This window comes from Nerophis ophidion, linkage group LG04 (genome assembly GCF_033978795.1).
Source record: "Nerophis ophidion isolate RoL-2023_Sa linkage group LG04, RoL_Noph_v1.0, whole genome shotgun sequence".
NCBI classification, from domain to species: domain Eukaryota; kingdom Metazoa; phylum Chordata; class Actinopteri; order Syngnathiformes; family Syngnathidae; genus Nerophis; species Nerophis ophidion.
The window spans coordinates 19,766,927-19,781,609 of record NC_084614.1 but is presented as its reverse complement, the minus strand read 5'-3'; the positions used below and the strand labels follow the sequence as shown (position 1 = coordinate 19,781,609).

Sequence of the window (14,683 nt, the reverse complement as noted above, 5' to 3'; positions counted from 1 at the left end):
GGGTTGCAGGTTCGATTCCCACTTCCACCATCCTAGTCACTGCCGTTGTGTCCTTGGGCAAGACACTTTACCCGCCTGCCCCCAGTGCCACCCACACTGGTTTAAATGTAACTTAGATATTGGGTTTCACTATGTAAAGCGCTTTGAGTCACTAGAGAAAAGCGCTATATAAATATAATTCACTTCACTTCACATACACACGTATGTGCATACATACATAAATACATTTATACATAGCCACAAAAGCTACAAAAATATCCCAAAACTTACAAATATATTTCCTATAGTGTATAAAACTGGCAATACGCCCAACAGAAAATAAAAAGGACAAAGCACAGCCAGTGTTAACAAGAATTTTATTGTCCCTCACTGTCAGATAAAAAGCAGAATAATAATGATGATGACGATAAAAATAATAATAATAATAATAATAATCCTCTTTTTGACCCCACCCCCACCGGCATAAACACTTCAGTGTATCATGAAGGGTGACAACAATGGCGTGTAACACTTCCACCATACAGAACTATTCCTCTTTAAGAGAGTTGGCTAGTGTTAGACTGGGCATCATCATCCACACCTTTGGCATCAATAAAAGTATATTACAAGCATCTTTGTTCATTTCATGAACACTTTGTGGAGCAACGCCATAATCCTACAGTACATATATATATATTTATTTAGTTTCTTGCTAATGTTAGTTTGAAGAGAAGCACCCATAAATGCCGTTAATCCTCTGGGTTATGTACACAAGCGGTGTTATTCATAATAATATTAGAGTGAGATTCACTTTGAAGTGCAGTATGCGCAGCCGAAGCTTTTAGCTTATTCCAATAAGAAGTTAGGAGGGCGCCTCATGATTTTCAATCACATTTACGTTTCTTTTCAAGAGAAGCTTCACAGGCTGACATCGGCATGAGAAAATGAGGTTAGATGAGGAAGGGGGGGGGGGAGAGAGCGAAGTGAGCAGCATTGACTTGAACAAAGACATGATGGATAGTTCTGGCTTTGTTCTACTAATAAAAGATGTATAAATAGAAGATCCTGTTTGGGTTAAGAGCAGGGAAGAAAAAGCACACTCACACACGCACTTGGTGCACTTCTTCTTCTTCGTCCTTATCCACCATTGTTGGATTCCCTGAGATTCCAGGTGTCCCTCAGGGCTTTGCAAACATTGATGGAGACTTGGATCAGTCCGCTTTGTGAGGTCGGAGGCCAGCACCAGAAAATTGACACACGCACGCGCGCACGCACGCACGCACGCACGTACGTACGCATACACACACGCACGCGCAAACGAGGACAGCGTCACCTGACCTGCAGGCGTTGGTCACATGACCGCTCAGCACCAAAAGAAAGCATGGAACAAAAAACACACCAATGTGTGAAATGGGTGAGGTATCCATTAGGTAATTCTATGGAATTCAGGCTTATTAATACCACCTTGGAATGCACTACATATTGATATATGTTCAAGTATATATTCATATATGTACTGTATATTGCTGTTAACATAAGCATGATAAATTAGGCAGCCTATTTAGCACCCTTTGATTTTTCTAAGGGTGTCTTCAGCCCCCCATGAGGAGGAAGCAGACTATTTTTCCCCTTCTTTTTTGAAGTATTTTGATTAAAAATCAAATTGAGATCACCGGTTTTAGTCACTCTTCATCCACGGTCTCCATTTTTGGCTCGCCCTCCTTCTGTTCCGGCGCCTGCAAGGCGTCGGGGGTGGCCCTCACAGAGGGGTCTTGTTGGGTCGAGGCCTCTTCCTGGCGGCAAGGGGGCTTTAAACAAAGCGCACTCGGGTGTGTTCATCGACGACGTCGGCGCCGACTTACCTGCTCGGAGAAGCGGTGATTCACCTGATCCGCAAACTCTTGCATCTCGCTGTCTTCTCCGTTTGAGTGGCAGCTCGGACTCGGGACCTCAATGCCGTGGCTCTCCAAAATGGCAGCTTCTACACATATTCATAAATAAACGAGCACTGTAAATTTCGGACTACAAGCTGCTACTTTTTTTTCCTATGCTTTGAACCCTGCGGCTGATAAAAGGGTGCAGCTAATTTAATAAGTTTGTTTGCTGACACCTATAATACAAATAGTTGAGGTGAAGTGAAGTATATTTATATAGCGCTTTTTCTCTAGTGACTCAAAGCGCTTTACATAGTGAAACCCAATATCTATTTTTTAGATTTAAACCAGTGTGGGTGGCACTGGGAGCAGGTGGGTAAAGTGTCTTGCCCAAGGACACAACGGCATTGACTAGGATGGCGGAAGCGGGGATCGAACCTGCAACCCTCAAGTTGCTGGCAGAGCTGCTTTACCAACCGAGTTATACCGCCCCAAATAGTTTAAAAAAAAAACAAGCAAATACACTAAAATGATGTGTTGTTGTTTGTGCTATGGCACCATTTTTTGGACAAGTTTGGGTGAATGCCTACACTGTTTCCTGCTGTTTAAAGCTTTGAACGGGAAGTACAAGTGCTGTTCCGTCATCTTGCCGTTCATAGCGTTTCTACTCGTATGGACTTTTCATTCATCCATTCAAGCAACGGTTGTAAACTTTAAAATATAACTAAAACCATTCTTACTCACTAAACCCTCCCATGTGTGATATCCATAGGAGTGTTTTCAGGCATATTTATACATGCTATCTAGGGGTGTAACGGTGCGTGTATTTGTATCAAACCGTTTCGGTACGGGGGTTTCGGTTCGGCACACGGGCGTACCGAACAAGTTCGGGAGCAGAAGTCTTCAAAAGCTGCTCTGCTTTCTGCCTCTGTCTCTGCCTCATTGACCCGCCCACACAACCATCTGATTGGTTACATACAAAGCCAATCAGCAGTGCGTATTCAGAGCGATGTAACAGCCAATCAGCAGTGCGTATTCAGACTTCAGAACAATGTGGGCAATGCTTTAGCGTTGAGCAGATATTTGTCTAGCAGGGGAGGAGCAGACTCTATCCAAATTATAAAAAACACTTCCCAGTCACAACTATTACAAACATTACTATGAGCCTGTTGACCTTCTAGAAACTTAAACTGCAGCTCAGCTCGTTCACAGTATAGGTTTGAGAGCAAGGCTAATTTGCTTTTGGTGTAACGTTAGCTCATTTTTCTGTGTGTGTGTGTGTGAGCGTGTGTGTGTGTGCGTGCGTGTGCGTGTTTTAGGGGCAGCAAAGCCCTGTCCGTCTGTTATTTCATTGAACTCCATTGTGTTTAGGGATGAATAGTCTCTCCTATTGCAATTGTACTATTTTTCAGCTATAGTTACATGAATCATTAGTAATGTAGCAGCTTAGTTTTGAATAGCAGGGTCCCTGCTATCACATCCATCCATCCATCCATTTTCTACCGCTTATTCCCTTGTGGGGTCGCGGGGGGCGCTGGCGCCTATCTCAGCTACAATCGGGCGGAAGGCGGGGTACACCCTGGACAAGTCGCCACCTCATCGCAGGGCCAACACAGATAGACAGACAACATTCACACTCACATTCACAGACTAGGGCCAATTTAGTGTTGCCAATCAACCTATCCCCCAGGTGCATGTCTTTGGAAGTGGGAGGAAGCCGGAGTACCCGGAGGGAACCCACGCATTCACGGGGAGAACATGCAAACTCCACACAGAAAGATCCCGAGCCTGGATTTGAACCCAGGACTGCAGGAGCTTCGTATTGTGAGGCAGACGCACTAACCCCTCTTCCACCGTGAAGCCCCCCTGCTATCACATGTTGATAAAAATACAACATTTACATAATAAAAGTGTGCTAAAGGCTTCCCAAATTCTGTAATAAATGAGTTGACATTAAACAGTTTCAATGGAAACTGTTTAGTGTTAAACTTTTTATATGTAGAAGAAAGTTTTTTTCATTTTATTTAATCAAAGCAACAATTTGAGGCAGTTTAATGTGCATTAACGTGGGCAGAATTATTATAGTGTTCCCAATGTTAAAAGGATAAAGCCATTGTTTACAAATTTGGTAAATAAATACCCAAAAAATTTATATTTTGTTGATTTCTTACTGTACCGAAAATGAACCGAACCGTGACCTCTAAACCGAGGTACGTACCGAACCGAAATTTTTGTGTACTGTTACACCCCTAGTGCTATCGTAATGTAATAATACTAGCGTTGGTTATTATTACCTAATATGCTCACACGTTTCCGAGCGTCTGCGCTAGCAATAACTTAAAACGGCATTCTTTTTGTATTGTTTCAGTTTTGTAAATTCACCAAAATCTCATTGTGGAGTTATTGAGTCTGTTTAGCTGATTGGAGAGCTAGCTTTCACAGCCAGTGGGTCCATGGCAATGACTTCTGTTTTGTTTGATCAGCCGTTTTACTGCCGTATAACAGGCACCATTTGTTGACAATTAAGGTATGTCAATGAACAGTTACAAAACCTTTCTGTGTAAATAACTCATTTCACAAAGTAAATATCTGTGGCTTATAGTTTGGAAAATACAGTATATATTCACACAGGCTTGTCTCACCAATGTTGGCTCTCCTCTTCATCTCCTTGCGGCGATTAGCGAACCAGTTGTAGACCTTCAAAGCCGTCACGCGCTCAAACTCAGACAGTTTGCAACCTGAGAGGTGGAAACAACCGAACATTTGAAACTAGACAAACATTTTACTACAGATCAGAGGGTTCAGCAGGCAGGCAGTGAACGGCAACAAAGACAACACATAATAAACACAACATTATTAATATTGCTACTACGGATAATTTGATGAGGCATGTCCTCCTAACTTTACACATGCGCATATTGCCCGTCCGCTCAAAAGGGGTGGGGGGGTTGCACTAATATACAACGAAAACTTTAACCTTAGTCCTAACATAAATAATAAATATAAATCGTTTGAGGTGCTTACTATGAGGTCTGTCACACCGCTGCCTCTACACCTGGCTGTTATCTACCGCCCCCCAGGGCCCTATTCGGACTTTATTAATGAATTCTCAGAGTTTGTTGCTGATCTAGTGACACACGCCGATAATATAATCATAATGGGGGACTTTAATATCCATATGAATACCCCATCGGACCCACCGTGCGTAGCGCTGCAGACTGTAATTGATAGCTGTGGTCTCACACAAATAATAAATGAACCCACGCATCGCAACGGTAATACGATAGACCTAGTGCTTGTCAGGGGCATCACCGTTTCCAAAGTTACGATACTCCCGTATACTAAAGTATTGTCTGATCATTACCTTATAAAATTCGAGGTTCAGACGCATGTTCGTCAAACTAATAATAATAATAACTGCTATAGCAGCCGCAACATTAATACAGCCACAACGACAACTCTTGCTGACCTACTGCCCTCGGTAATGGCACCATTCCCAAAGTATGTGGGCTCTATTGATAACCTCACTAACAACTTTAACGACGCCCTGCGCGAAACCATTGATAACATAGCACCGCTAAAGTTAAAAAAGGCTCCAAAAAAGCGCACCCTGTGGTTTACAGAAGAAACTAGAGCTCAGAAATGATTATGTAGAAAGCTGGAACGCAAATGGCGCACGACTAAACTTGAGGTGCACCATCAAGCATGGAGTGATGGTTTAATAACTTATAAACGGATGCTTACCTTAGCTAAAGCTAAATATTACTCAAATCTCATCCACCGTAATAAAAACGATCCTAAATTTTTGTTTAGTACGGTAGCATCGCTAACCCAACAAGGGACTCCTTCCAGTAGCTCAACCCACTCAGCTGATGACTTTATGCAATTCTTTAGTAAGAAAATTGAAGTCATTAGAAAGGAGATTAAAGACAATGCGTCCCAGCTACAACGGGGTTCTATTAACACTGACACGATTGTATATACGGCGGATACTGCCCTCCAAAATACTTTCTCTCGTTTTGAGGAAATAACATTAGAGGAATTGTTACAACGTGTAAATGGAATAAAACAGACAACATGTTTACTTGACCCTCTTCCTGGGAAACTGATCAAGGAGCTCTTTGTATTATTAGGTCCATCAGTGCTAAATATTATAAACTTATCACTCTCCTCGGGCACTGTTCCCCTAGCATTCAAAAAAGCAGTTATTCATCCTCTTCTTAAAAGACCTAACCTCGATCCTGACCTCATGGTAAATTACCGACCGGTGTCTCACCTTCCCTTTATTTCAAAAATCCTTGAAAAAATTGTTGCGGAGCAGTTAAATGAACACTTAGCGTCTAACAATCTATGTGAAACCTTTCAATCCGGTTTCAGGGCAAATCACTCCACGGAGACAGCCCTCGCAAAAATGACTAATGATCTATTGCTAACGATGGATTCTGATGCGTCATCTATGTTGCTGCTCCTCGATCTTAGCGCTGCTTTCGATACCGTCGATCATAATATTTTATTAGAACGTATCAAAACACGAATTGGTATGTCAGACTTAGCCCTGTCTTGGTTTAACTCTTATCTTACTGATAGGATGCAGTGTGTCTCCCATAACAATGTGACCTCGGACTACGTTAAGGTAACGTGTGGAGTTCCCCAGGGTTCGGTCCTTGGCCCTGCACTCTTCAGCATCTACATGCTGCCGCTAGGTGACATCATACGCAAATACGGTATTAGCTTTCACTGTTATGCTGATGACACCCAACTCTACATGCCCCTAAAGCTGACCAACACGCCGGATTGTAGTCAGCTGGAGGCGTGTCTTAATGAAATTAAACAATGGATGTCCGCTAACTTTTTGCAACTCAACGCCAAAAAAACGGAAATGCTGATTATCGGTCCTGCTAGACACCGAACTCTATTTAATAATACAACTCTAACATTTGACAACCAAACAATTAAACAAGGCGACACGGTAAAGAATCTGGGTATTATCTTCGACCCAATTCTCTCCTTTGAGGCACACATTAAAAGCGTTACTAAAACGGCCTTCTTTCATCTCCGTAATATCGCTAAAATTCGCTCCATTCTGTCCACTAAAGACGCTGAGATCATTATCCATGCGTTTGTTACGTCTCGCCTCGACTACTGTAACGTATTATTTTCGGGTCTCCCCATGTCTAGCATTAAAAGATTACAGTTGGTACAAAATGCGGCTGCTAGACTTTTGACAAGAACAAGAAAGTTTGATCACATTACGCCTGTACTGGCTCACCTGCACTGGCTTCCTGTGCACTTAAGATGTGACTTTAAGGTTTTACTACTTACGTATAAAATACTACACGGTCTAGCTCCATCTTATCTTGCCGATTGTATTGTACCATATGTCCCGGCAAGAAATCTGCGTTCAAAGGACTCCGGCTTATTAGTGATTCCCAAAGCCCAAAAAAAGTCTGCGGGCTATAGAGCATTTTCCGTTCGGGCTCCAGTACTCTGGAATGCCCTCCCGGTAACAGTTCGCGATGCCACCTCAGTAGAAGCATTTAAGTCTCACCTTAAAACTCATTTGTATACTCTAGCCTTTAAATAGACTCCCTTTTTAGACCAGTTGATCTGCCGTTTCTTTTCTTTTTCTTCTATGTCCCACTCTCCCGTGTGGAGGGGGTCCGGTCCGATCCGGTGGCCATGTACTGCTCGCCTGTGTATCGGCTGGGGACATCTCTGCGCTGCTGGTCCGCCTACGCTTGGGATGGTTTCCTGCTGGCTCCGCTGTGAACGGGACTCTCGCTGCTGTGTCTTGGATCCTCTTTGGACTGGACTCTCGCGACTGTGTTGTATCCATTGTGGATTGAACTTTCACAGTATCATGTTAGATCCGCTCGACATCCATTGCTTTCCTCCTCTCTAAGGTTCTCATAGTCATCATTGTCACCGACGTCCCACTGGGTCATTATTGTCACCAATGTCCCACTGGGTGTGAGTTTTCCTTGCCCTTATGTGGGCCTACCGAGGATGTCGTGGTGGTTTGTGCAGCCCTTTGAGACACTAGTGATTTAGGGCTATATAAGTAAACATTGATTGATTGATTGATTGAAGATGATTTTACAGCATGATGCTGGAATAGTTATGACTAAGGATTAGAGATGGACGATAAGGCCTAAAATCTATACCGCAATATACAGTCAAGAAAATAAGTATTTGAACACCCTGCTATTTTGCAAGTTCTCCCACTCAGAAATCATGGAGGGTCTGAAATGTTCACGGTAGGTGCAGAGATACAGCTGAAAATAAGTATTTGAACACTTGTCTATCAGCTAAAATTCTGACCCTCAAAGACCTGTTAGTCCCCCTTTAAAAGTCCTCCTCCACTCCACAATATTATCCTGAATCAGATGCACCTGTGTGAGGTCGTTAACTGCATAAAGACACCTGTCCACCCCATACAATCAGTAAGATCCAAACATTCAGCATGGCTAAGAGCAAAAAGCTGTCCAAAGACACCAGAGACAAAATTGTCCAACTCCACAAGGATGGAAAGTGCTACGGAGAAATTGCCAAGCAGCTTGGTGAAAAAAGGTCCACTGTTGGAGCAATCATTAGAAAATGGAAGAAGCCAAACATGACGGTCAATCTCAATCGGAGTGGAGCCCCATGCAAGAAATCACCTCGTGGGGTCTCAACGATGCTGAGAAAGGTGAGGAATCAGCCCAGGTCTACACGGCAGGACTTGGTCAATGACCTGAAAAGAGATGGGACCACTTTTTCCATGGTCACTGTTGGTAATACACTAAGACGTCATGGTTTGAAATCATTCATGGCACGGAAGGTTCCCCTGCTTCAACCAGCACATGTTAAGGCCCGTCTTAAGATTGCCAATGACCATTTGGATGATTCAGAGGAGTCATGGGAGAAAGTTTTGTGGACAGATGAGACCAAAATTGACCTTTTTAGTCATAATTCCACTATGCGTGTTTGGAGGAAGAAGAATGATGCGTACTATCCCAAGAACATCATCCCTACTCTGAAGCATGGGGGTGGTAGCATCATGCTTTGGGGGTTTTTTTCTGTTCATGGGACAGGACGACTGTATTGTATTAAGGAGAGGATGACTGCAGCCATGTATTGTGAGATTTTGGCCAAAAACCTCCTTCCCTCAGTCAGATCGTTAAAGATGAGTCGTGGCTGGATCTTCCAACATGAAAATGACGCAAAGCACACAGCCAGGAAAACCAAGAAGTGGCTTCGTAAGAACTTTATCAAGGTTCTGGAGTGGCATAGCCAGCTTTATCACACAAATAAATTGTTAAAAAAATCATAGATTGTGATTTCTGTTTTTTTCTTTTTAGGTTATCTCTCATACAGTGGACATGCACCTACCGTGAAAATTTCAGACCCCTCCATGATTTCTAGGTGGGAGAACTTGCAAAATAGCAGGGTGTTCAAATATTTATTTTCTTGACTGTATATCGCAGCCTCTGGCAATATCAACGTATGTCACGATAAATTATTTGGCATGGAAATGACAATAGAATCCGTTCAAAACGGTTTAAAAAAGCTCCTAGCTTGGTTGCTGACATATGCAGTAACATATTGTGTCATTTCACGTTGTATTATCTTCTCAAAACCATTATAAATATAACTACTAATTTAATGTAAATATCTGTTTACTGTCTGACGTAGTTAACAGGGTTTTATCTACACTTCTGTTAAAAATGTAAAAGTACTTTTAAATACTTTACATTAGTTTCTGGGCGATACTACAAATTTGGGTATCAATCCAATACCAAGCAGATAGAGATGCAGTTTTGGCTCATACTGATACTTGTAATTTTAAAGCTCATTGAACGATTCCTTTTTTTCATAACAATTATAATCAGAAATAAACACAGGATGGTGGTGCAACAATATCAATAATATATTCGAATTATTTCCAACTACTGGCTCTGATTTGAATCCTTTAGTTGTTGCTCTTAAAGAAGGGATCTCAGACACGCGTGCCCCAATTAGGGAGACGTTATTTTGCGGCGCCCACCTTAATATGAAAGTCTAATGTTAGTGCGGCCCACAAGTTTTAAATGAATGGCGCTTGACAGCGTTGTGTTATTTGGGTCCAAAATGGCTCTTTCAACGTTCGGGATTGCCTACCCCTGTATTAGTGGAAAAGCGGCCAATGAGGGAAAGCAACAGAGACGCTACCATGGAAGCGAGGGTTTTCTTACGTTCCCGGCGGCAGTAACACCGCGACACCTGTCCGTCAGTAATTACAGAACCCGTAATACCAGTTATTTGTTTTTTTAATTGTTTAATTTGCATTGCCTCACACGAACACTACATATATTTCTACACAACGGCGGATAAAACTCCGGGAGCCCTCGCTTTTTTGCACTCGCTATCCTGGTACTTTCCCGGCCGGCTATTATCCGACCGCCGTGATGCTGTAGGGAGGAAAAGCGGAACAACACACATTGCGAAAATAACATTATTCTCCATGCGTCCGCTAAATACAAATATATTCCACAACCCCAAACATGTCTTTTTCAAAGCCTGCAGTGAAGAAAAGGGTTAGTGATAAGCAAAGACTATTCCAAGAAAAGTGGGAGATGCAATATTTCTTTGTTGAGCACAACGGCACCCGGACGTGTCTTGTTTGCACAGAGAAAGTTGCGATGCACAAGCAATACAATTTGAAACGTCAATATACAACTAGACAAGCTGAGGAGTATGCAACATTTTTTTTAAGAAATCTTTTCTTGCTGCCCAGTTTCACTTATACTCTGCGTCCAGCAGCCCCCAGGTAAAGTGAGTTTGAGACCCTCGTCTTAAAGCCTTGCTGTGCAGGGACTTATTTTCTGAGCCTGTAGTGAGAAGTTAGTAGTGTCTTAAAAACCCAACATCTTTTGTTTACTTATTTATAATTATTCCCTATTCCTACCTATGTCCCTCATTATGTAGCTGTTAGCAATCTTTAGGCGGCTGCGTAGAAGGCGCTAACTTTCTAAAATGTTTTAAGAATTCTATTCCACATGCTACTTACCTTTTGCACGTTAATGACGTAAACTACGCCCGTACGCAACATACACGCATTAGCTCTGTGTTTTGCCAGCTATTAATAGTGATTAGCTACTCATGTTGCTCAGGTGGTAGAGCGGCCGTCCAGAAACTTGTGGGGTTCCTGGTACGAATCTGGCTTCCGCCATCCTAGTCACTTGAGCCACCTTGCTCCCAGCGCCGCTCACCCTGGTGTATAAATGTGAAATTGTGGTCGGTGCAAATTTGCAGCTACGTTTCCGTCAGTCCACCTCAGGGCAGCTGTGGCTACAAATGCAGCTTACCACCATCTAGCTAATGAATGATGGGTTCTCAGTTTTCACTGTAAAGTGCTTTGAATGCGCTATACAAATCTAATTTATTATTGTTGCCGATGATTGAATGTATCGACTATCAAAGTAGCATCAGGACTGCAAATTGTTGGTTGCTTCTTTGCCAGCAACCTGAGGGTTCCTGGTTCAAACCCCACCTTCTACCATCCTTGTCACGTCCGTTGTGTCGTTGAGTAAGACACTTCACCCTTGCTCCTGATGAGTCCTGGTTAGCGCGTGTGAAGATGTGTGTGAATGGGTGAGTGTGGAAATAGCGTCAAAGCACTTTGAGTTCCTTAAATTGGAACATTATCACAATTTCAAAAGGGTTAAAAACAATAAAAATCAGTTCCCAGTGGCTTGTTTTATTTTTCGAAGTTTTTTTCAAAATTTTACACCTCCCGGAATATCCCTAAAAAAGCTTTAAAGTTCTTGATTTCCGCTATTTGCGAAGCCACTGTCCATTTCCCTGTGACGTCATACAGTGCTGCCAATACAAACAACATGGCGGTTACCACAGCAAGATATAGTGACATTAGCTCGGACTCAAGACTCGGATTTCAGCGGTTTAAGCGATTCAACGGATTACGCATGTATTGAAACAGATGGTCGGAGTATGGAGGCAGATAGCGAAAACGAAATTGAAGAAGAAACTGAAGCTATTGAGCAAATAGCTATTGACGCTATTCGGCCATAGCATGGGTGTACCTAATGAAGTGGCCAATAGCATGGCTGCCTTATTAGCATCGCCGGTAAAATGTACCAACCAAACGATCAGGACTTTCGCATCTTGTGACACTCGAGCAACTTAAATATGTCGATTGGTAAGTGTTTGTTTCGCATTAAATGTGGGTATCTAGTTTCAAATGTACATACAGCTAGCGTAAATAGCATGTTAGCATTGATTAGCGTAGCATGTTAGCATCGATTAGCTGGCAGTCACGCTGCGACCAAATATGTCTGATTAGCACATAAGTCGACAACATCAACAAAACTCACCTTTGTGAATGAGTTGACTTAATCGTTGCAAATGCATCTGGAGGTTATCCATACATTTCTGTGCCATGTCTGTCTTAGCATCGCCGGTAAAATGTGGAGAGACTGTGGCACATTCAATGGGGGTCTGGCGGCAGACACTTTCGCATATTCGGGCCAGTGGTGCAACTTGAATCCCTCCCTGTTAGTGTTGTTACACTCTCCGACAACACACCGACGAGGCATGATGTCTCCAAAGTTCCGAAAAATAGTCGAAAAAACGGAAAATAACAGAGGTGAGTATCGGTGTTTGTAATGTGTTGAAAATGAAAATGGTGGGTGTATTACCTCGGTGATGTCACGTTCTGACGTCATCGCTACGAGACCGATAAACAGAAAGGTGTTTAATTCGCCAAAATTCACCCATTTAGAGTTCGGAAATCGGTTAAAAAAATACATGCTCTTTTTTCTGCAACATCAAGGTGTATATTGACGCTTGTATAGGTTTGGTGATAATGTTCCCCTTTAAAAAAAGGTAAAAAAGCGCTATACAAGTATAACCCATTTACCCTATACATGGTGAGCGACAGCCGTGAACGCCAGACTAATCCCTCGGGCCAATGAGCAATTTCTATTTATTATAAATAGCATGAACATTTTGTTTTTCTACAGTTGTGAAAATTAACGAGTTAACTAGTGATTAATAAAAAACTAATGAACACATCCATCATGTGCGCACTTAAACCAATCATGCACTATTTTACCTTAAAAGTTAAAAAGTCGGTGTGACAAAATGATTCTCTGCATTTGACCCAATCACCCCTGATCACCTCCTGGGAAGTGAGGGGAGCAGTGAGCAGCAGCGGTGGCCACGCCTGAGAATAATTTTTGGTGATTTAACCCCCAATTCCAACCCTTGATGCTGAGTGCCAACCAGGGAGGTAAAGGGTCCTGTTGGAGATTATCTATATTATTTATTTATTAATTGTTTTGAAAATGAAATCCAATAATGCCAATGATGATGTTGATTAATTATTGGATGTTTTAGATGGATTATGCTTGACTGATTGTGTTCAGCTGCTCACGCTCCTCCTGGTGGGCCACTTCCTCCTCCTGTGATTAAGAAGACAGGACAGCTGGGCGCTCCCCTTGTCTGTCTATCATGTTGAAGGAGTGAGGAGTGAAACAATTTATTTACCGCTAAATAAGTTATTTTGATTATATTGAAGTCAACCACGGAGAATATTTTTTGTTGGTGAAAATTAATTAGAAATATCTCCGCAAGTGCTTGTTAAGATATTTAGTGAGTCATAAACCCCCTCCTCAGGGCTACTCTGCAATCTTTATTTTTATTTTTCGAACTTTTTTGTAACGACAGAGTAGACGTAACAGGTCTCATTTTTCTAGTCTTTGGTATGACTCGGCCGGGGTTTGAACGCATGAGCTACCGATCTCAGGGCGGACACTCTAACCACTACCGCTATACGGTCGATAATCAGATCATCGCATAGGTCAGTAGAAAAATGAGTGAGGAGACTCCGACGAGTGTAATCGCTGGCAAATTTCACTCCAAAATAAAGCCTGAAAGAACTGTAGATAAATATAAGTTTTGTACAAATAAATGACATGCATTTAAATATGTTTCTGAATGACATTCTGACAGTAAAATGGCATTTAAAAAAAAACAATTTTTAATTATGCAAGCAAGTAGTCGCCTGTAATTAATCATGACTGAACCAAATTCCACAATTCAAACAATCATTTGACAGGCCTAATATTTTCTGTTAAACCACTAATGGTAACTAACATAAGCTAGCTGGTGGTATTCTAAAAATGTAACTTACCGTATTTTTCGGACTATAAGTCGCAGTTTTTTTCATAGTTTGGCCGGGGGTGCGACATGTATTTATGTGTGAAGTTACTAACACAATACTGTAAAATATTGAATATTATTATTTATCTCATTCGCAGAAGAGACAAAGAAAATGTCAGCAATCGTCACACACACGTCAACCAATAAGAATTTCGCGGGGGAGGGTCATGGACGAAGTGCATTGTGGGTGATGGAATGCTAACTACTATATGCTATATGCTACTGCCGTAGCTATTAAAATGGATCATTTCATCGTTGGCGGTAACTTATAAAAACTGAGAAGGGCTGAACAAAAATAGCACCGAAAAGAAATCATGTACTGCAGATTACAAGCTGGACGTAGTGAAATATGCAGCAGAAAACTACAAGAGGAAGCGGCGCATACCTTTGGAGTTGGCAGAGTTGTTTAGAAGCGACATCGAGGAAGAAAATTTCGTCTGATTAATCGATTAGGAGTGACAGATTGTTTGGTAAACGTATAGCATGTTCTATGTGTTAAAGTTATTTGAATGACTCTTACCATAATATGTTACGTTAACATACCAGGCACCTTCTCAGTTGGTTATTTATGCCTCATATACTTATTCAACCTGTCGTTCACAATTATTTTTTTTAAAATTGTCTTTCAA

General features: G+C 41.9%; 1 protein-coding gene across 4 annotated transcripts in view; it reads right to left on the bottom strand.

Moving 5' to 3' along the window:
• Positions 1-339: 339 nt before the first annotated feature.
• zgc:91944 (uncharacterized protein LOC436941 homolog) overlaps positions 340-14,683 on the bottom strand; it is a 34,844-nt gene continuing 20,500 nt past the window's right edge. For 3 of the 4 annotated variants that reach the window (XM_061897376.1, XM_061897374.1, XM_061897377.1), the window contains 3 exons: positions 4,496-4,591; positions 1,842-1,960; positions 340-1,772 (listed from right to left, as the gene is read on the bottom strand). In XM_061897376.1, coding sequence (XP_061753360.1) covers positions 1,662-1,772; positions 1,842-1,960; positions 4,496-4,591 — 326 coding nt within the window. In that variant the 3' untranslated portion in view covers positions 340-1,661. The remainder of the gene's footprint in view (positions 1,773-1,841; positions 1,961-4,495; positions 4,592-14,683) is intronic. The other variant, XM_061897375.1, reaches the window with a different exon arrangement.